A 20,619-nucleotide genomic window follows, 5' to 3' on the forward strand; every position below is an offset into this window, starting at 1 on the left:
GTTTAAGCACTTTTCATATATTAACCCATTTAATTCTCACAACAACACAATTAGATAGGTACTATCGTTATCACCATATTACAGATGAGGAAACTGAGGTGCAGAGATAAGTAATTTGCCTAAGATCACTATTAAGTGGCCAGAATTACAGTGCAGACTCCAGATCCTGCATTCTCAGTCATTCCATTATATTGGACACTGAGGCAACACTAAGCATCTTAATAAAGTAGCTCATTTAGCCCAGGTATATCTGGCATCTCAGGCCCTTTAATTCTCACTGTTGAGCCTTTCTTAGAGACCTCAATATAGAAATTTCTCAAGGGTAGGTACTGTCCCTGTCTCTCAGCACCCATCTTTTTACAAGATTTTAAATCTAGGGACCTCTGAAGTCAGACCAGTTTGAGAGACCCTCTGAGTTAAGGTGTTTTTCTCTCCATCAATGACCTCTGACAAGTCTAGAACCCCTCTGAGTCCTGGAAAACTAAATTCTTGGGTTCTTTTATGAAGGTCTATTTACCAGTCTTTATTGAGAGAGAGAAATGCTTTAAAACTGTATCCTCTATGAGGAATTCCTTCCACCAGAGGCCCTCTATGTGGCCTTTAGAAACTGAGCTAAAATACCCCACAGATATCTAACAACCTGGATCTATTCCAAAGCAGTTCAAGCTCAGAGTTGGACCCCAAGAATCCCTAAGTGCTGACGCTAAATCTGTAAGAGTTTGGGGAAGGCAAATGTCTCAATTTGCTATGCCCTGTCCCTCTGAGGAATAATGTCCAGCTCCACGAGCTAGGGGAATTTGATAGCTGAGGAGTCCTGTTCCCTGGAAATATTACCGGCGCCTCTGGGGAGGGAACAATCACAGATGGGAGTTTCAGACGGTTGCCTTTAGAATCATAGAAGATACAGCTACTTGGGCCGTGTTAGGAGGCTGCCTCCCGCTTCCTTTTTTCTCTCCCATGCCTGGAAATGATAGGAAATGCCAGCGAGTTTCGGGGGTTACAGGGTCGGAGGTGGCGGAGTGCTCACAAGAGCACCACGGGAAGAGGGGGTGGACTGGGCCATACTGGGAATACCCAGCAATCGATTCCCAATGCTTTGCCTTGGGCGCCCCTTATTCTAGTTTCTAAAGCTATAGGGAGCATGAAAGTTCGATCTGCAAGCCTGGGGCTCTCTAATTTTGTTTAAAGAAGGCTTAAAAGAGAAGAGGTTACTTTCTAACGCAACAAACAGGGACAAGGTCTGACTACATTTGTCCCTACCCGCGCCCCGTAGCTCTTGCTTTTGCCCAGCTCCCGTGTCACATGTCTTCTCGCGGGGCCGGCTGTACCTGGCTCCTTCCGATTGGCTGAGGTGAGCCCCTAGCCCTTCCTGATTGGAAGCGACGACTAGGAGTGCGCCGTCTTTTCCGTCGTGGAGTTTGGTTGAACCAGAGGCGCGGGGGAGAATTGGGGAAACTGGAATTTCCCGCGGAGCTGACGGCGCTTGTTCTCCCCCGTACTCGTTTTAATTCCACGCGCTCCAAAATATCCGCCATGGAGAAATCTTGGTAATGACCCAATCCCCGTAAGCATCCCGGGAACACATCTGACCCCTTCCCTAATCCCTCCCCTCCCCGCCGCCGGGGGAGAATTATGGGTAGTTGATTTTTCTGGTTCCCCCAGAGAATTCTGGGTAACTAGCTATTTCCATCACGTACCCCTACCCCCGCCCCAACTGTGGGTAACTGGCCATTCTTATTTTCCCCTAGAGAATCCTGGGTAACATTGCAGAGGATTCTGGGAAATTGACTTCTCTTGGTCTCCCCTCTCAACCACCTACCCCCACCCCTAATTCTGGGAAACAAGCACGTTAGCTCCCTCTACCTAACCCCTACCCCCGCAGTTGCTGCTCTTACTACTGGTGGTTCAGAGATGAACCAGGCAAGTGAGCAGGCCTGAAGAGAGGTGAAAGGGAAGTCAGGGATTAAGTTAGTGGGGTGGTGGGGAGTACAGAGTGCCTAGAGGAGAAGAGGAAGGGACAGCACTTCTCCCACCTCTATCCCAATGCCCATTCCCTTCCTGCTTGTTCGTCCCGTGCCTAGCATTCTCACATTTTCTGCCTGCATCATCTCCTCCCTGCCGGTAAAACTTGGAACACCCTAAATACAAGTACCTGGGCCTACCCCTGACTCAGCTATCTCTTTCCCTTTGCAGGTGAGGATGTCCATTCTAGGTCCACTGGTGTCATCCTGCTGAAGGCTGGGTCAGGCATCCAAAGGGGCTGTGGCAAGGGAGGGTGTGACACGGGTCTAATCTGCTGCCATCATCATCATCATCATCATGAACTTCGAGGTTCTGGACCCTGGACTAGCAGAGTATGCTCCAGCCATGCATTCTACCCTGGATCCTGTCCTGGATGCCCACCTGAACCCCAGTCTGCTACAGAATGTGGAGCTGGACCCGGAGGGAGTGGCCTTAGAGGCTCTTCCCGTCCAGGAGTCAGTGCACATAATGGAAGGTGTCTACTCTGAGTTGCACAGTGTGGTGGCTGAAGTGGGTGTGCCTGTCTCCGTCTCCCACTTTGACTTGCACGAGGAGATGCTGTGGGTGGGAAGCCATGGGGTAAGAACTGTACTCCTTTGTAATGGCTGGACGGAGATGTTGGAGGTCTTTTATCTGGTTTTAACCCAAGAACAGATGCTTTGCAGGGAGCCAGAACTGAGTTGAGGTGATGAAAGTTAGCTGGGTCTCCAAGTCAAGCCAAGAGGAGGGGAGTGGAGGGAGAAAGAGGGCGTCATAGGATCCAGAGATGCTTTACATAGGTGTTCTTTTTCAGAAGGCATCCCAGTTCTACCACAATTTGCCCATTCCATGCTTTGATTAATCTTAATAACTGTACACATCAGTTAGCCTATAGCCATCTAAATATAGTCTCTAATGCTCCTCCTCTGTTTTCCATTTTTATAATTATAGAATATTTTCTTTTCTGGCCGTGCCGCGTGGCTTGTGGGATCTTAGTACCCCCAACCAGGGATCAAACCCGGGCCCTGGCAGTGAAAGCGCCAAGTCCTAACCACTGGACCACCAGGGAATTCCCTAATTATAGAATGTTTAGTGCATGTTTCTGCATGTGTTACATGGAATCATTTTGTCTTTGGCTGATTATAATCTCTCTGAGAGCAGTTATCATTGTTAATTTCTTAAACTGTATCAATATTGCCAATATGCTAGGGAGCCCAAAGATTTTGTAAGAAATAACATGGTATCCTTGGTTTACTAATTTACCTTCCATAGGGCGGGAATTGTTTTTCCATTGGAATGAGTGGTTTTTTGGGTAATATACTCAATTCAGTAGGCAGTGTCTACTGACAGGCTAGGCCCAGGGAATAAAGCTGAATAAAACATAATTCTTGCCCTCAAGGAGTTCACAGGACGAGGAAAACAAAAAAACATATGAACAGATAATTTTATGGCACTTTAAAAGAAACTAAAATGTTTCACTTAATAATTATGAATTTAGGATATAAACTAATAAATGCCAGTGTGAAAATACGTACTGAGTGTTGGTGAGCATAGAAGAGGATTAGAGGATCTCCAGAAGGAAGTGACACCTGCGTTGAGTCTTGAAGGATGAGTAGGAGTCAGGTGAAGAAGAGGAGGAAATGCTATCTTGGCAAAAGCAACAGGGTAAACAGTGATTCCCAAGATATTATATAGCATGATGATTGCGGAGCGCAGGAACTGTAAGCAAGTAGGGTTTACTGGACTAGACGATGAAGCTGAAGACTTAGACATTTCTTCAGCCAGTGTGTTTTGAGCACCTTTAAGGTGCCAGACCTTGCTCTGGGGTCTAAGTTTGGAATAAGCATTTTAAAAGGCAACACAAATATATTTATGACATATCAGGTGTTGCTTAGAATCCTTAAGAAAAATACAGTGGAATAAGGGAGTTGAGGTATCGAAGGGTGGGAGGTGTTGCTATTTTACATAGTTGGTCAAGGGAAGGACTCTCTGATAAAGTCACATTTGAGTAGAGACCTGGATGCAGGCCAGGATGTCCATTCTAATCTCCCTAGAAGGGAGGGAGGGAGCCATGCAGATATCGGGGGGAGAATATTCTAAAAAACCTCATATGCTATGCTAAAAGAGTTGAACTGATTCTTCAGTCCACTGAAGGTTTTTATCCAGAAAGACAAGGTCCGGTTTGCATCTTAGGTGGAGTGCTGAGGTAGCAGAATAGAGTTTGATTTAAGGGGAATGGGGCAGGACTCAGTGTGCAGTATGTTGTAGTAGTTCACATAAAATACATTGAAGGCCTGAATGAAGCCCTGTAGAGATTTATACATGAGAACAGATTTGAGAAATATTTAGGAAGTAAAATAAATAAGATTTAAGTCAACTACCAGTGACTTACTCCACTGAGTAGATCATGGTACCATAGGGAATACAGTTAAGAGGAATTGAAATGGGGTAAAGATGGTGAGTTTTTTTTTTAATTTATTTTTGGCTGCGTTGGGTCTCCGTTGCTGCGTGCGGGCTTTCTCTAGTTGTTGCCAGCGGGGGCTACTCTTCGTTGTGGTGTGCGGGCTTCTCACTGCTGTGGCTTCTCTTGTTGCGGAGCACGGGCTCTAGGCTCGCAGGCTTCAGTAGTTGCAACACTCGTGGGCTCTAGAGCGCAGGCTCAGTAGTTGTGTCACACGGGCTTAGTTGCCCTGCGGCATGTGCGATCTTCCCGGACCAGGGCTCGAACCGATGTCCCCTGCATTGGCAGGTGGATTCTTAACCACTGCCCCACCAGGGAAGCCCAAGATGGTGAATTTGATTTAGGATGTAACAAGTTTGAGGTTCTCATGGGATATCTAAAGAGAGACATATAGTAGGTATTTGGATGTATGAGTCTGAAGCTTGAGGCAGTGGTCTGGGCTAGAGGAGAAAAGTAGGATTCATCAACTTTAAGATGAATGGTTAAAACCTTAAGAGTAGGTGAGATTATCTAGGAAGAAAAGTAGAGTGAGAAGATAGTGGGCTGGGAATAGCCATGTTTCAAGAGTGGTCATAAGGGTTGCACGTAAGGAGAAGATAGTGAGCTAAGAGTCAGGAGAGAAACCAGGAGTGGATGATGTCATAGGAGCCAAGGATGGCATGAGTTTCACATTCTCTCTATTCCAGCCTGTGACCCACAGTACACATTTCCCAGTTGGCTGGTAGAGATTATGACTTGACTGTGGGGACTTCCCTGGTGGCGCAGTGGTTAAGAATCCGCCTGCCAATGCAGGGGACATGGGTTTGAGCCCTAGTCCAGGAGGATCCCACATGCTGCGGAGCAACTAAGCCCGTGCGCCACAACTACTGAGCCTGCGCTCTAGAGTCCACGAGCCACAACTACTGAGCCTGCGTGCTGCAACTACTGAAGTTCGTAAGCCTCGATCCCATGCTCCACAACAAGAGAAGCCACCGCAGTGAGAAGCCCATGCTCCACAATGAAGAGTAGCCCCCGTTCACCACAACTAGAGAAAGCCCGCGCACATCAACGAAGACCCAAAGCAGGCAAAAATTAAATAAATAAATTTATTAAACAAAAAAAAAGACTGTGGAACATAAGAAAGCCAGCTGGCCATTGGAGGATTGGACCCACGTCCCTGACCTTCTGAGCACTGTTCTAACCAACTGAGCCATTACCTATTCAGCAAGGACATTGTGAGGATAAAATGAGGTAGAGTTTATAGAACTACTTTGTAAAGCATTAAACAAACATAAGATAGTATTATCAGTGTTTTTATCACTAAGATTGGTGCTCAGCCTTATTCCTTAGTCACTGCTAGCCAGAAAGGCCAGGCAAGAATGGAGAAAAACTGAGCAATGTCCAGTCTCTGATTTGTATCTGGGATGGCCTTGCCCCTCCACTCAGGATGTCTCTCATCTTTTTGTCCACTACAGGGCCATGCCACGTCATTTTTCGGCCCAGCTTTGGAACGCTACTCATCATTTCAGGTCAATGGCAGTGATGACATTCGGCAGATCCAAAGCCTGGAGAATGGCATCCTTTTTCTTACCAAGAACAACCTGAAGTATATGGCCCGTGGAGGCCTTATTATATTTGATTACCTGTAAGTAGTTTCTCACCTCTGGACTGGGAAAGAGGGTCCCTCACAGAGTGGGAAGTCTAGAGAATTGGAAACTTTTGAGACCCTGGCCCCTTAGCTTTTCCTCTCTCACAGGCTGGATGAGAGTGAAGATATGCACAGTCTGCTGCTGACTGACAGCAGCACTCTGCTCGTTGGTGGGCTGCAGAACCACATATTGGAGATTGACCTTAACACTGTCCAGGAGACTCAGAAGGTACAAGCAGGGCCTGAGGTTATTGGGGGGAGTATAAGCTGGAAATGCCTGTGATGTGTGCGACCTTTCTGTTCCTTTGGTCTGTGGGAAGAATCATGCTCACTGGTTTCTCCCGCTTCCCTCCACAGTATGCAGTTGAGACACCTGGAGTCACTATCATGAGACAGACGAATCGCTTCTTCTTCTGTGGCCACACATCTGGCAGGGTGACTGACTACGTTCCACTTTTCCTCCTACCATCGGGCCTGTTTCACCAGATATGTGATTGGGCTCTGCCTTTTCCTCATTTCTGGGGCTGTAGTTGGAGGGTGGGAGGAGTGGATTGAGTTCCTACTTAGCCATGTTATACTATGAGATTATCTTTCAGCCTGATGTTTTCTGTTGTAAATGGGTATCTCAGAGGCAAAGGGGTAAACAAGAGCTCTCTTTGGGGTCCCATCCGGCTCTTGGCGTCTGTTTTTGCTTTTTTTTTATGCTTTAATTGCCTGTATCCTAGAGCCGTAGTTTTTTTTTGTTTTGTTTTGGTTTTGTATTTTTTTTTTGTTTTGTTTTTGTTTTATTTTGCGGTACGCGGGCCTCTCCCTGCTGTGGCCTCTCCCGTTGCGGAGCACAGGCTCCGGACGCACAGGCTCAGTGGCCATGGCCCACGGGCCCAGCCGCTCCACAGCATGTGGGATCTTCCCGGACCGGGGCACGAACCTGCGTCCCCTGCATCGGCAGGCGGACTCTCTACCACTGCGCCACCAGGGAAGCCCAGAGCCGTAGTTCTTTGGGTAGGGGCCTCACAAGGTTGGGTAGGTGGCAGGTCCTCTTCCTGATAGCAGCGTTGGCAGATAACCAAGTTCTCTCTTCAGGTTTCCCTGCGAGACCTCCGTACTTTTAAGGTGGAGCATGAGTTTGATGCCTTCTCAGGGAGTCTGTCGGATTTTGATGTGCACGGCAACTTGCTAGCCACTTGTGGTTTCTCCAGCCGCCTCACCGGCCTGGCCTGTGACCGCTTCCTTAAGGTGTATGATCTACGCATGATGCGTGCCATCACACCACTTCAAGTTCATGTGGATCCTGCCTTCTTACGCTTCATCCCTACATATACTTCTCGTCTTGCTATCATCTCCCAGTCAGGTATGAAGGGGATGTAGGATGGGGTAGGAGGAGTGAATGAGTGAAGGGGAACTAGGCACGAGAAGAAGTGTGCTCCCTGGAATTTCTTTGTTGGGGAAAAAGTAACCTTTCTGAGGGATCTCAGGGTCTCACTTAGGTTTGGTAAGAGATTAGAGCTTTTATTTTCTCCGAGTGTGAAGAACACATATGCAAAAAATATAGGTAGAGCAGGCAAAACAACTTTAGAACTGTCCTTTGCTGGGTAGCAAACCTCCCTGTGGTTTATGGGAAGGCATCAGATGGTACTTTCTCTTATCTCTAGGAATGGATTTGGGGCCCATCTTTGCTTGATACCAGGGGAAGAGGGTAGGAAGGGCATAAAAGGATGGCTCCCTTTCATCTTCCAGGGCTTAGTGGGCTTCCTTCTCCCTCCTAGGGCAGTGCCAGTTTTGTGAGCCCACAGGGCTGGCCAATCCAGCAGACATCTTTCACGTGAATCCTGTGGGGCCTCTGCTAATGACGTTTGACGTGTCAGCCAGCAAGCAGGCCCTCGCCTTTGGGGATTCTGAGGGCTGTGTGCATCTCTGGACTGATTCCCCTGAGCCTTCCTTCAACCCCTACTCCCGTGAGACCGAGTTTGCTTTGCCTTGTCTCGTGGACTCACTGCCTCCTCTGGACTGGAGCCAGGACCTGCTGCCTCTTTCCCTCATCCCTGTCCCGCTCACCACTGACACGCTTCTCTCTGATTGGCCTGCTGCCAACTCCGCTCCAGCTCCCAGGTTGTACCTCACCTCTGGGCCAAAAGGAGGGAGGGGGAAAGGGCCAAGATACCAGGATTCTCTGCAAGCCGTGTTATTATTCTACTTCTTTCCTGATTTTTGTCTACTCTCAGTATTTTCTTTTTTTTTCTGGTCCCTTGGGGATTGGGGCTGAATGGGCAGACACCACAACCTTCAAGCCCTAGAACTATGCTACATTATAGGCGAGCACCCCCTGTGGATGCAGAGATTCTGCGCACCATGAAGAAGGTGGGCTTCATTGGCTATGCACCCAACCCCCGCACCAGGCTGCGCAATCAGGTATGTTCAGAGAGGAGAGGGTCAGCCCCCACCCCAGGCCATTGGTGTTTCTCCTGTCTTTTTCCTTTGGTACTTCTCATTAATTTTTTAAAAATAAATTTTATTTATTTATTTATTTTTGGCTGCGTTGGGTCTTCGTTGCTGTGCGCAGGCTTCCTCTAGTTGCAGCGAGCAGGGGCTACTCTTTGTTGCGGTGCGCGGGCATCTCATTGCGGTGGCTTCTTGTTGCGGAGTGCAGGCTTCAGTAGTTGTGGCATGTGGGCTCAATAGTTGTGGCTCACGGGCTCTAGAGCGCAGGCTCAGTAGTTGTGGCACACAGGCTTAGTTGCTCCACGGCATGTGGGATCTTTCTGGACCAGGGCTCGAACCCGTGTCCCCTGCACTGGCAGGCGGATTCTTAACCACTGTGCCACCAGGGAAGTCCCTTCTCATTACTATTTGCTTTTAGTCAGTCAGTAAAGGTTTTTTGAAGCCTGCTGAATTGAAGGTACTATACTAGGTGTTAGGGTTCAGAAACATAAAAGATAGGGTCCTTGCTCTTAAGAAGTTTAGTGTTCGGTTGGTGAAGGTAAGACCTGTGCATAGCAGAAATTATTTATGTTCTATCGTTAAATGCTAAAGGAATGTTAGAAGCATTCAGTGCGAGAGCTGTTTAGAGGGAAAACTGTACTCTGGGCTAGAGTGGTCAGGGAGGGCAGTACTAAAAGAGGTGGATGTTGAGCTGGAAAGGTGAAAGACGGGCAAGTAGATGGTAACAGGGGAGGCTTTCAAGATGAGAGAACAGTGTTACTGAAGTCTCAGAAGGCCTGACAGGGACTATGCTGGAGTGGCTGTTAGTATTGGGAAACAGTGAGAGATGAAGTTTGGAAAGGGGCCAGTTGTGAAGCCTTGCATACCAGTGTATAGCAGAAGTGATGCACCGAAAGGGCCATTCTGGGTGGGGTAGTCTGGTGGCGGCATGCTGGACAGAGTGCACGCGGGGGAGCCCAGTGTGGAAGCCATCGGCATTGTCCAGCTGTGATGAGGTAGGGTGGTGGCAGTGGGAATGAAAAGGAAGCAGTGGATGCTGAAAATCCCATGAAATTAGAAGGTTCAGGACTTGGTGATGATAGCTTCAGTGTTGGAATAAAGGTAGGGGGAAACCAAAGACGATTATACACATCCAACGAGGCTACCTCTTTTTAAAAACCCTAGATTCCTTACCGACTCAAGGAGTCTGACAGTGAATTTGACAGCTTCAGCCAGGTCACTGAGTCACCAATAGGGCGGGAAGAGGAGCCACATCGCCACATGGTCTCTAAGAAATACCGCAAGGTGCTGGGGGATACCAAGGAATGGGCCTTCTGGGATGTGGGGAAAGGTTCCCGGGGAAGGGGGTCACATGAGAAAGAATTGAAGGGCTCATTCAGGAAACCTTCACCTATCACTCTGGACTCAGGAGGGAGGTTTGGGGGAAGGTTATGGCTACTGCAAAGATTTAGGGGACTCTGAGGGTGTCTTCCTCTTGCTCAGACTGTTTCTGCTTCAGGTGACCATCAAATACTCCAAGCTAGGGCTGGAGGACTTTGACTTCAAACACTACAATAAGACGCTGTTTGCTGGATTAGAGCCCCACATCCCCAATGCCTACTGTAACTGCATGATCCAGGTAAGGCTGGGTGTTCCTGCGATTTGAACATGGCTACTGCTTTTCTTTTTCTCTGTGGGCCTCCCAACCCCTCGTCTTTTTCCAGGTCTCCCCAGCCAAGTCCACTTAGACCTCCTCTACCATTCTTTCTTGCCCCTCAGCCTTCAGGTCTCCTCTGTGAGCTCTGCTTCTTCAGTGGACTCCAGCTCTGTATTCTCCACCATCTCTTAACCTTCCGATTTCTCTTCCTCCCTGTACCAGTTGTCTGCATCATATCTCCTGCTCTTCCCTCCAGGTGCTCTATTTCCTGGAGCCTGTTCGCTGTCTAATCCAGAACCACCTTTGCCAGAAGGAGTTCTGCCTAGCATGTGAGCTGGGCTTCCTCTTCCACATGTTGGACCTCTCCCGAGGTGACCCTTGTCAGGTCAGTGCCTGGAGACCTGGGACAATAAAAGGGGAAGGGAGGTGGACAGTAGGCAGGGTCATCACTCTGCAGATGGCCACAAAAGAGAAAATAACCCTTTTCCACCAACACACTTCCTGGATTCCAGGGCAGTAATTTTCTTCGGGCGTTCCGCACCATTCCTGAGGCCTCGGCCCTTGGTCTGATTTTGGCTGACTCGGATGAGGCTTCAGGCAAGGGCAATCTGGCCAGGCTCATTCAGAGGTGGAATCGCTTCATTCTCACTCAACTGCATCAAGATTTGCAGGAGCTGGAAGTACCCCAGGCTTATCGAGGTGCTGGAGGCAGGTATGGAATTGGGACAGGAATAGTTAAAGCCCCCATGATAAGCCCCACTGTGACTTAAAGGGTCTCCTAACTCCCTCAGTGTGCCTATGTTGCCCTCCCCACTCTTAGCAGCTTTTGCTCATCGGGAGACTCTGTCATTGGGCAGCTGTTCAGCTGTGAGATGGAAAACTGCAGCCTCTGCCGCTGTGGCAGTGAGACCGTGCGAGCCTCATCCACCCTGCTCTTCACGCTTTCCTACCCTGAGGGTAGCAACACTGGTATACCCTGCAGCTGGGTTGGGGAGGCTCCCCCAGATGTCCTGTAACATCAAGGAGAGGGTGTTGGGGGGCTAACAGTGGGTACAGGGAGGACCTGGAATGAAGCATCCAGTTTCCCCTCAGATAAAACCGGGAAGAACTGTGACTTTGCTCAGGTGCTGAAGCGAAGCATCTGCCTGGAGCAGAATACACAGGCCTGGTGTGACAACTGTGAAAAGTACCAGCCCACGGTGAGTGGGCTGTTGCACTGGACTAGAGTCCTGCCATGTTGGGGACTCGGCCATGGTCTCATCTGGGACTGGCTGGGTCAGCACCACCATCCAGCGATCTATAGGGAGTGGGAAGAACTCCAACTGGAGGATGCAGATCCAGGCTTAACTGTTCATGTCCAGGTTTCTCTCTCTGTAGGCCGCCTGCCATTCCTTGTTTGTTTTATCCTCTCAGATTCAGACCCGCAACATCTGCCATCTCCCAGATATTCTTGTCATCAATTGTGAGGTGAACAGCTTGAAAGAAGCTGATTTCTGGAGAATGCAGGCTGAGGTAAGGACTGAGTCTGGAAACAGGACTTTAGGAGTACTTTTTAGTTCTTCCCTCTTTTGACTTCCATATATGATTAATGTTCCTGAGGAATTGGATATTTTCTCCTTTGTGTTCAGGTTGCCTTCAAGATAGCAATAAAGAAGCATGGTGGGGAAATCTCCAAGAATAAGGAGTTTGCTTTGGCTGATTGGTAGGTATTGTCTATAGAGTGGTCAAAGGATTGAACTACTCAGGGGCTTCTCTTGTCACTGGTCAGATCTCCTCAGAACAAATTTCCAATTCTCCTGTCCTGATAGGAAGGAACTAGGGAGTCCAGAGGGCATGCTGATGTGTCCCTCCATTGAGGAGTTGAAGAATGTCTGGCTTCCTTTCTCCATTCGAATGAAGATGACCAAGAACAAAGGGCTGGATGTTTGCAATTGGACTGATGGGGATGAGATGCAGGTTGTTGAAAAACTGGGAAGAGGAGGGGGAATAAGGGAGAGAAGGTCCGGGAATTCCCTGGCGGTCCAGTCGTTAGGACTCGGCGCTTTCACTGCTGGGGCCCTGAGTTCGATCCCTGGTCCGGAACTAGAATCCCATAAGCCGCGTGGCACGGCCCAAAAAAAAAAAAAAAAAAAAAAAAAAAAAAGAGAGAAGGTCGGGGCAGAAGCAAGGCAAGGGGAAGGTGGAATTTAGCATAGGGGAAAAAAGGGAATAAGGCCTAGTATTCACCAGTTGTGGGCTTTTCCAGAGTGACTCAGTTCAGTGTTGGGAGTCATAGATGGGCTAGGATGGAAAGAACCCACCCTCGTCCCCCATCCCTATACCCCAGACTCCCTGTCCTCTATCCCCATTCCCCTTCCTTCCTCATCCTTAAACTTAGCTTAGCAGCCTGGGTACCCCCCTCACAGTGGGGCCCAGCCAGGGCAGAGGAGGAGCATGGTGTCTATGTGTATGACCTGATGGCTACTGTGGTACACATCCTGGACTCACGCACAGGGGGCAGCCTGGTGGCTCACATCAAAGTTGGAGAGACCTACCACCAGCGCAAGGAGGTGAGTGAGGTAATACAGGGCAGGGACACTCCTGGTGGTGGCCACAGTGGAGTCCCAGGTCTGTCCTTATCTTAAGTCTGAGCCAGAATGCTCCAGCCATCACTTTGGCATCACTGTGTCTCTGTATCTCCACAGGGTGTTACCCACCAGCAGTGGTATCTCTTCAACGACTTTCTCATTGAACCTATTGATAAGGTTAGTTGTAATACATTCCGTTCCCCCTTTCATCTCCCTTTTTTTTTAGCATCCTCATCCTCAGTGCCTGAGAGAGTGCCAGGCAGATTCAGAGGGAGGGATGGGGCCTCAATAATAAAAAGCAGAGCTAAAAATAGCACCTGAGTCCTGTCTTCTCTCTGACTTGGGATAAAGGGAAAAGGGGCATATATGTAGGCCATTAAGTGCTTTTTCTTTTATAGCATGAAGCTGTGCAGTTTGACATGAATTGGAAAGTGCCTGCTATCCTTTATTACATCAAAAGGAATCTTAATTCCAAATACAACCTGAACAGTAAGTGATACAGTGTAGATCCAAGGGTGTGGGCAATTAGATTGGTCTCAGGAAGAGATCTGGGAAATAGCTTGTTAAGATTAGGACTGGCGACCAGTGTTAATATTTCCAGGGACAGTAGAGCAATTCCTGCTCATCAGGCCTTAAATTTAGAATCTGGAGATACTGAGGGTGTCGAGGGAAGAGGTGATGGGGGGGAAGTGTGATCAAAATGGCTAAGGTTATGATTTTGAGACTAACCATTCTTATCCCCAAGTGAAGATCTCTTTTTTTGGTGATGAACTCCTTATTAAGTCCCTTTTTGATGCCTTTAAACCATAGTTTCTCTGTAACTTTATTTTTCTGGATTTACTAAGGTAAAGTCTAAAGTGAGAATCTTATTCCTTCCTCTCTGTTAACTTTTTTGGCTTTTTTTAGCATATTTCCCGATAATTTTCTGATTTGACATGTTCCGTCTACCTCCTCTGTCCATCAGACATGATCTTTTTACTCACATGCTTTGATTATTGGGATAACAGTGTAGACCTGGTCTCTGGTAGCCACTCCAGCTTCCCTCCCCTGGTCACTTCCCTCTCCTGAGCCATCTTGTCTTCTGGATTCTCCCTTCCAGTTAAGAACCCCATCGAGGCAAGTGTTCTGCTGGCTGAAGCCTCATTAGCACGGAAGCAGCGGAAAACACATACGACCTTTATTCCCCTGATGCTGAATGAGATGCCACAGGTTGGGGACTTGGTGGGCCTGGACGCTGAGTTTGTCACCCTTAATGAGGTAACCAAGACCAAAAAGGGTGGGGTGTTAGAACAGAACTCTGGGGATATTAGGAGTCATAAGCATTTCTCTGATTTCCTTATGAACTCTTCTCATATAGGAAGAAGCAGAGCTGCGCAGCGATGGCACCAAGTCTACCATCAAGCCAAGCCAGATGTCAGTAGCGAGGATTACCTGCGTTAGGGGCCAGGGACCCAATGAGGGTATCCCCTTCATTGATGACTACATCTCTACCCAAGAGCAGGTAATAGGATGTGGAGATGCAAGTGAGAGAGACCCTGTGCTTATATAGAGTGCCCTAGAACCCAGGGAAGAGTGGCAGGGGGAACTGTGCACCTCGTTTCCTGGGTCGCTTGACCTTTTCTCTATCCCTAGGTGGTGGATTACTTGACTCAGTACTCAGGGATAAAGCCAGGAGACCTTGATGCCAAGATTTCCTCTAAGCACCTTACAACTCTAAAGTCTACCTACTTAAAGCTTCGTTTTCTCATAGACATTGGAGTCAAGTTTGTGGGTCACGGTCTGCAGAAGGACTTCCGGGTCATCAACCTCATGGTTCGGGCAGGGCTCTTTTAAGAGTCTTTCTTTGTGTGTGGGCCCCCCAGGGTATACATTGTGCTTTTGGAAAATGGGAAATTATGGATCCCCTACCTTCAGTCTCCCACTCTTTTATCCCTGGCAGGTGCCCAAGGACCAAGTCCTTGACACTGTTTATCTATTTCACATGCCCCGAAAACGAATGATTTCCCTGCGATTCCTTGCTTGGTACTTTCTGGGTGAGTTGCTCTGCCTTGTAGCTCTTGCTGTGGTCAGCAAGAGCATGAAAATGTGTGAGAGGCCAAGGGGAGTAGCTACGACCCTGGGTTAGTGGTGAGAGTTACTGATGGATTTAATTAGCTTCAATATCCCTTCTGTGCACTAGGGTTGATGTTTGGCTCTTTCCCTTAAGGGTAGTCAGGTTTTTTTTGTTGTTGTTTATTGGGAGTTGGGAGTGTGAGTAGAGGACATGTCCTTACCTCCCTTTGCTAGGCCCCAAACTATTCCACCTCTACTTTCCCCAGACTTGAAGATTCAAGGGGAGACCCATGACAGTATTGAAGATGCCCGCACAGCCCTTCAGCTTTACCGAAAGTACCTGGAACTAAGCAAAAATGGCACTGAGCCTGAGTCCTTCCACAAAGTGCTCAAGGGCCTTTACGAGAAAGGCCGAAAGATGGACTGGAAGGTGCCTGAGCCCGAGGGCCAGACAAGTCCCAAGAGTAAGGCCTGGGATGGGACAGGGGAAACTGGACTGGGTGGGTTTTGGTTGTATATGTGAAGATTATACCCACCGTCATAAGAATGATGATGATGTTAACAACAGTACCGCCCCAACAGATTGTAATATAAAGCACTTAACAGTTTACAAAGCACTTAATCCTCAAAACATTCAGTGAAATTGATTTTATTATTGAAACTCTCTATTGGTCCTAACCTCTTCTTGCCAAGTTCTAAAATGTTTGGGGCAGGTCCACGCCCTCTTTCCTCTTGCATTTTTCCTTCATAAGAAGTGCCCCAGGTGCTTTTTCTCCACTCATCTTAGGAGTCAATGCTCTTTGTTTTGTCTCTGACAGATGCAGCTGTCTTCTCTTCAGTGCTGGCGCTCTGACCTCACCCTCTCCCAACGAACAATTCCCTCTCCCTTCAGTTTTCTGTGGCCCTAGAAGTGGGAGATGGCTTCCCAAGTTGGCTATACCCTGTCTACTTCCAGAATTGGACTTGCTCAGGGTCTACAGATGGTGCTATTAATAGAACTGGAATGCAGCAGAACTGTTGCAAAGGGTCTAGGAGCCAGATTCCTTTTTCATCCTTTGCAAAATAGTGGGCCAGAAACAGAGTCTAGAATTGACCCAGATGGAAAGTAATTCATATTCTTAATAGATATCCTGGGTAATTAATGCCCAGGCAAAGAAGCTCCTGGAACCAAAACTCTCAGTTTCTAGTTGGCTAAGTACTGAAGTCCCGGACAATGACAGGATACAACAATAGCTCAAGACCTAGCTTAAGTCTGACTGCTTGAGGGTTGCCTGGAGGGGCCAGCATTTAGAGCCTGGTGGTCCCAAGCAAACCAGTGTTGCCAACATTATTATTGCCGAAAGGGCCTTTGGGTCCTAGACAAAGCTTCACTGCTGGCTTCACTCCTGTTGACAGCTGAGAAGCATCTGTCTTCCATCCACTCTCCTGTTCCAGGTTTTGTTTTCTTGTTATTTTTTAAAAATTTTTGTCTTAAACTGCATGTTTTATAAAATAAAAACAAAAATATTATTGAGTGTCATCTGTCTCAGAAATGTGTGCGTGTGGGGTTCTCTTGACTTCAGCTCTCCTCTCTGTGTTTCTGTTACAACTGGAAAAAACTAAGGCTTTCAAATTTACACCCAGAAATGAAGGTAAAACTCTGGAGTCCAAAATTTAGGATATTGGAGGAGAATGCCTTTCCTGGGCAGTGTTAGGTCTTTGCTGTGGCTGCCTAGAACCCTAAGGTCGGGTTCTTTTAAGACGTACAGTATGGTTTCCCTGTTACGTGTAAAAGGGGAGCTGGAGAAACTGACAAACTACAGGTCCCAGGACATCTTAAAATCTGTAGCTACTAATAAAGAATCTGTGTGGTGCCGCAGTGCTTCCTGGGGGATGTAGTTTTCTGGGTATTGAAACCAGGGCTTCTCACTGGCTAGCGGCACACCTTTCTTTTTGAAGGTCCGAGCCCACCTAGATTGGCACGCGCGAGCCTGACCGCCTCCGTGCACCACGTCAGGTTCTGACTCTGCTTCAAGCCACTCCTATTCTTCGGCTGACCGCCCCCGGTGGTCACGTGGAGCTGCTCGCCACGCAAGTCTGGGTCCTGCGATCCACCGGGGTCCTTGCCGCCTGGGAGCCGCTCCTACGCTGCCTGTTCGCGCGAGAGTTTGGAGGGGCGGGTTTCGGGTCGGTCTCTACTGTGGGACTCGTACCGTAGCGCATCTGAGACCTGCTTAGGCGTCCACTTAGGGCTCGAGGTGCTGGCTCAGGCAGTCGCCGGGGCACCCCGTGTCTGGAAAGCGCAGGAGCGCTCTGGAGAAGCCTGGACAGCCCCACTTTCCCGCAGCCAGGTGCTAGGGTCGGGAGCTAAAGTGAGAGTCCGGCTGTCTTCCAGCGCCTGGGCCACGGCGGCGGCCCTGGGAGCAGAGGTGGGACGGATGCGAGTGGCACTGAGGGTCGGGGTTGCACTGGATAGAAGGCAGTGGTGGGGTCATTAGAAAGGGGGCTGGCCCGCACGGGGAATAGCTTATAGGCTGGAGGTGGGGATGCAGCAGTCTCGGTGCTGGGTCCAAATAGGCCCTAGTTATCGAGTGCTCCTCTCGTCAGCCAGCCACCTCGCCACCTCCTGGCCAGAATCAGCTACTCTCCTTGCCAGCAGCTCCTCTGTGCCTGTCGTCCTTGCTTAATCCTAGCCACCAACCCGTGGCTGCCACATAGCCCTGTGAATCCTAGGCAGCGGACGCTTAAGTACCAACATCCAAGGCCTCACCTGTCGACGTAGTGTCTGGGGCTAAGCCCCACGTTCCGAGCTCAGCGCTCTCACCCACCGCCCCGGAGCGTCCGGAGCCTCGAGCGCCGGAACAGAGGAGCCCCTTTGTGTCCGGGCCATTTCCTGGAAAGTAGAGCCAGATCACACTGAGGCCTTTGTAGGCCTTGGGGTGAAGGATTGGGCGGGGGTGGGGGGCGAGGTACAGGGGAGAATGGAGCTGGCTTCTCACATCTATGCTTTATTCCAATCCAAACCCAGGTGGAGCAACCCCATTGCGCTAAAGATGAAGGGCTGGGGTTTGCTGGCCCTGCTTCTGGGGGCCCTGCTGGGAGCTGTCGGGGCCCGGAGGAGCCAGGATCTACACTGTGGAGGTAAAGGCACAAAAGAAACGGGAGGAAGAGTGGGTGGGGAAGATAGAGCCTTGGAGGGCATGGGATCCAAGGCCTGGGAGAAGGATGAGTGGAAGTCCCTGGGTTGATTCCTTTCTCTCCCCACCCCCTGCCCCCCCTTGCACCAGCTTGCAGGGCTCTGGTGGATGAACTAGAGTGGGAAATTGCCCAGGTGGATCCCAAGAAGACCATTCAGATGGGCTCTTTCCGAATCAATCCAGATGGCAGCCAGTCAGTGGTGGAGGTAACTGACTGTTCCCCCAAATAAAATAGCTCACTCTAACTAATTAAGAAGGACCTTAGTTTAATAGGAATGTAGAAAACATTGACCCACATAGGTATCTAAAAGATTGGGCTGTCTTATTTGGAAGAGGCTGGAGGCTTATACCCTATGCATTTGCTTCCTTGGCTCCAAACCCTAATACTTTATTTCTGTTGTAGAAGTCGTTAGCAGACAGGGAACCTTGATCAGCCCCCTTCTCCACATCCTTAATCCACGTGACTGTGTTTTCACTATGGCAGTATGGTATACAAACAAACATTCATTCGGAAAAAATAGGTCTTATCCTTACATTTAGGAAATTTATTTCAGGTGGAAACATAACACAGACAGAAAGCTGTACCCTGTGGGCATTTGGGAGATGTTAAGGTTATGATGCTTGTGAAATGCTTTAATAGTTGTTATCTTCAAAGCCCATACTGCCTCTCTAATGCTCTCCTCCTATTAAGGGCAGGTATTAGCCTCATTTTAATACAAAAAAGAAAATCATTACCTTACAGCCATAAGAATTAAAAGAATTCAAAGGAAGAGAACACATAGTTGACTAAGGTTAATCAAAGAGGTTGTTTATTTATAATTTGGAGCTAATGACACCTATTTTATTTTTTAGGTTTGTATAATGAGGTAAATAAGATCACATATTTGAAAGGACTTTGGAACTACACAAATCATACTGTTTTTAAATTAGGGAAGGCTTTTTAGAATAGGTTGGTTGAGCTAGATTTGGAAGGAAAAGTAAGGATATAAATTACTAATGTACAGAGGTAGAAAAATGTGACCCAAGGCTGAGGACATTTCTAGGTGCCTTATGCTCGCTCAGAGGCCCACCTCACAGAGCTGCTAGAGGAGGTATGCGACCGGATGAAGGAGTATGGGGAACAGATTGACCCTTCCACCCACCGCAAGAACTATGTACGTGTAGTGGGCCGGAATGGAGAATCCAATGAACTGGACCAACAGGGGATCCGAATTGATTCAGACATCAGTGGCACCCTCAAGTTCGCGGTGAGCTATGGGAGTGGGTAGCCAGTTCTTGGAAACTAGGGGAATTATTGGAGAGCCCAAGTGGAAAGTTGGATGAATGTCCTTGTCCTCCTCTCTGGAGGTGGAGACCAGAGGCTTCCCTTGCTGTCTTCTCTCACTCCTTTCTCCCTTGGGTTGACAGTGTGAGAGCATTGTGGAGGAATACGAGGATGAACTCATTGAATTCTTTTCCCGAGAGGCTGACAATGTTAAAGACAAACTCTGTAGTAAGCGAACAGGTAAGCTATTCCCACTTTACCTCCTGTCCTCACATCCCTGTGGAACCCACATTCTCTAGTGTGTGTCCCACCCCTGCTCCTCCAACATCCCCCTAATACCCCCTCCTCCAACCTCTGATGTTAGCTCAAGAGTTGGCTTCCATTACTTAGGCTTAGGGACTTGGGTTGTTCCTCTCCATTCTTTTCCCGTTGGCTTTCAGAATTTGTGGCTCCCTCACCTGAGTGAGATACTGGTGAGAGGACGGTGGGAATGTTTTGTCATTTAAAAGCATATGCTCCGGGGACTTCCCTGGCGGTCCAGTGGTTAAGACTTCATCTTCCAGTGCAGGGGGTGCGGGTTCGATCCCTGGTCAGGGAGCGAAGATTCCCACATGCCTCAAGGCCAAAGAACCAAAACATGAAACAGAAACAATACTGTAACAAATTCAATAAAGACTTTAAAAAATGGTCCACATCAAAAAATCTTGGAAAGAAAAAGCATATGCTCTGAAAAGTGGTGGTCAGTGTGTGTGTCAGTTTGTTTTGGGATATTTTCTTGATAGTGGCATATATCAGTATGAGAGTGGCATTTTCTTTGAAACTGTCATGTGCTATTTGCAGATCTATGTGACCATGCCCTGCACATATCGCATGATGAGCTATGAACCACTGGAGCGGCCCAGACTGACAAGCTTGATGGATCACCCCCAGGAGGGGAGAGGGTGGCAATGCCTTTTATATTATGTTTTTACTGAAATGAACTGAAAAAATATGAAACCAAAAGTATGAACCGTGTTGTCTTTTCATGCCCAGAATTGGCCCTTAAATTAGGCTTGAAAATAGGAGATTCCAGACAGGAAAGAAAAGGGAAGGGAAGGAAGAGCTTTGGGAATGGTATAGCGCTAAAGAAGGAGGAGGCTGAAGCTTTCATTCTTTTGTTATCTGAGATTCCTGCTGGACTCACAAACTAGATAAGCATTTATTCCATGCTTATTCAATATGATGTGTTTAGAGTCTAATTATAGTGAGAAGAGGAACCTCTATGAATAAGCTAGGGAACATGAATAAGTGTATGGTAGTATAGGATTCTAGAAATTACTTGTATTCATACGGATGAAACATAAAGTAAGATAGAGCTCAGTCCTGAAGGAAATGGATTTTTCTACCCTCCCTACCC

At 48.2% G+C, this 20,619-nt stretch overlaps 2 protein-coding genes across 11 annotated transcripts; both read left to right on the forward strand.

Annotated features, from left to right (window-relative positions):
* Positions 1-1,396: 1,396 nt before the first annotated feature.
* PAN2 (poly(A) specific ribonuclease subunit PAN2) lies at positions 1,397-16,292 on the forward strand. Of its 10 annotated transcripts, none has more exons than XM_060165850.1 (26): positions 1,397-1,547; positions 2,194-2,601; positions 5,917-6,086; positions 6,198-6,318; positions 6,447-6,524; positions 7,173-7,440; positions 7,856-8,198; positions 8,312-8,498; positions 9,693-9,812; positions 10,027-10,146; positions 10,421-10,549; positions 10,677-10,876; positions 10,985-11,133; positions 11,257-11,363; positions 11,578-11,676; positions 11,793-11,866; positions 11,973-12,120; positions 12,570-12,713; positions 12,849-12,908; positions 13,130-13,220; positions 13,831-13,988; positions 14,089-14,232; positions 14,364-14,543; positions 14,671-14,764; positions 15,050-15,247; positions 15,602-16,292. In XM_060165850.1, the coding sequence occupies exons 2-26, from the start codon at positions 2,320-2,322 to the stop codon at positions 15,634-15,636; spliced, it is 3,699 nt and encodes a 1,232-aa protein (XP_060021833.1). In that variant the 5' UTR covers positions 1,397-1,547; positions 2,194-2,319; the 3' UTR covers positions 15,637-16,292. The 10 variants fall into 10 exon arrangements, with proteins under 10 accessions (XP_060021833.1, XP_060021836.1, XP_060021835.1 ...); XM_060165853.1 differs by having other exon boundaries at positions 10,985-11,121; XM_060165852.1 differs by having other exon boundaries at positions 10,988-11,133.
* Positions 16,293-16,703: 411 nt separating this feature from the next.
* CNPY2 (canopy FGF signaling regulator 2) lies at positions 16,704-20,225 on the forward strand. The gene is made up of 6 exons (XM_060165869.1): positions 16,704-17,191; positions 17,791-17,903; positions 18,050-18,165; positions 19,003-19,206; positions 19,367-19,463; positions 20,064-20,225. Exons 2-6 carry the CDS (start codon positions 17,816-17,818, stop codon positions 20,105-20,107), a joined length of 549 nt encoding a protein of 182 aa, XP_060021852.1. The 5' UTR covers positions 16,704-17,191; positions 17,791-17,815; the 3' UTR covers positions 20,108-20,225.
* Positions 20,226-20,619: the final 394 nt, after the last annotated feature.

Source organism: Lagenorhynchus albirostris, chromosome 11 (genome assembly GCF_949774975.1).
Source record: "Lagenorhynchus albirostris chromosome 11, mLagAlb1.1, whole genome shotgun sequence".
NCBI classification, from domain to species: Eukaryota; Metazoa; Chordata; class Mammalia; order Artiodactyla; family Delphinidae; genus Lagenorhynchus; species Lagenorhynchus albirostris.

Bases quoted from the DNA above. Each gene is read 5' to 3' on its own strand.
- PAN2 (XM_060165850.1), top strand. From the start codon at position 2,320: ATGAACTTCGAGGTTCTGGACCCTGGACTAGCAGAGTATGCTCCAGCC. The intron at 6,319-6,446 runs GTACAAGCAGGG...TTCCCTCCACAG, and splicing joins CTGTCCAGGAGACTCAGAAG to TATGCAGTTGAGACACCTGG. The intron at 6,525-7,172 runs GTGACTGACTAC...TTCTCTCTTCAG, and splicing joins GTGGCCACACATCTGGCAGG to GTTTCCCTGCGAGACCTCCG.
- CNPY2 (XM_060165869.1), top strand. From the start codon at position 17,816: ATGAAGGGCTGGGGTTTGCTGGCCCTGCTTCTGGGGGCCCTGCTGGGA. The intron at 18,166-19,002 runs GTAACTGACTGT...GGACATTTCTAG, and splicing joins GCAGCCAGTCAGTGGTGGAG to GTGCCTTATGCTCGCTCAGA. The intron at 19,207-19,366 runs GTGAGCTATGGG...TTGGGTTGACAG, and splicing joins GTGGCACCCTCAAGTTCGCG to TGTGAGAGCATTGTGGAGGA.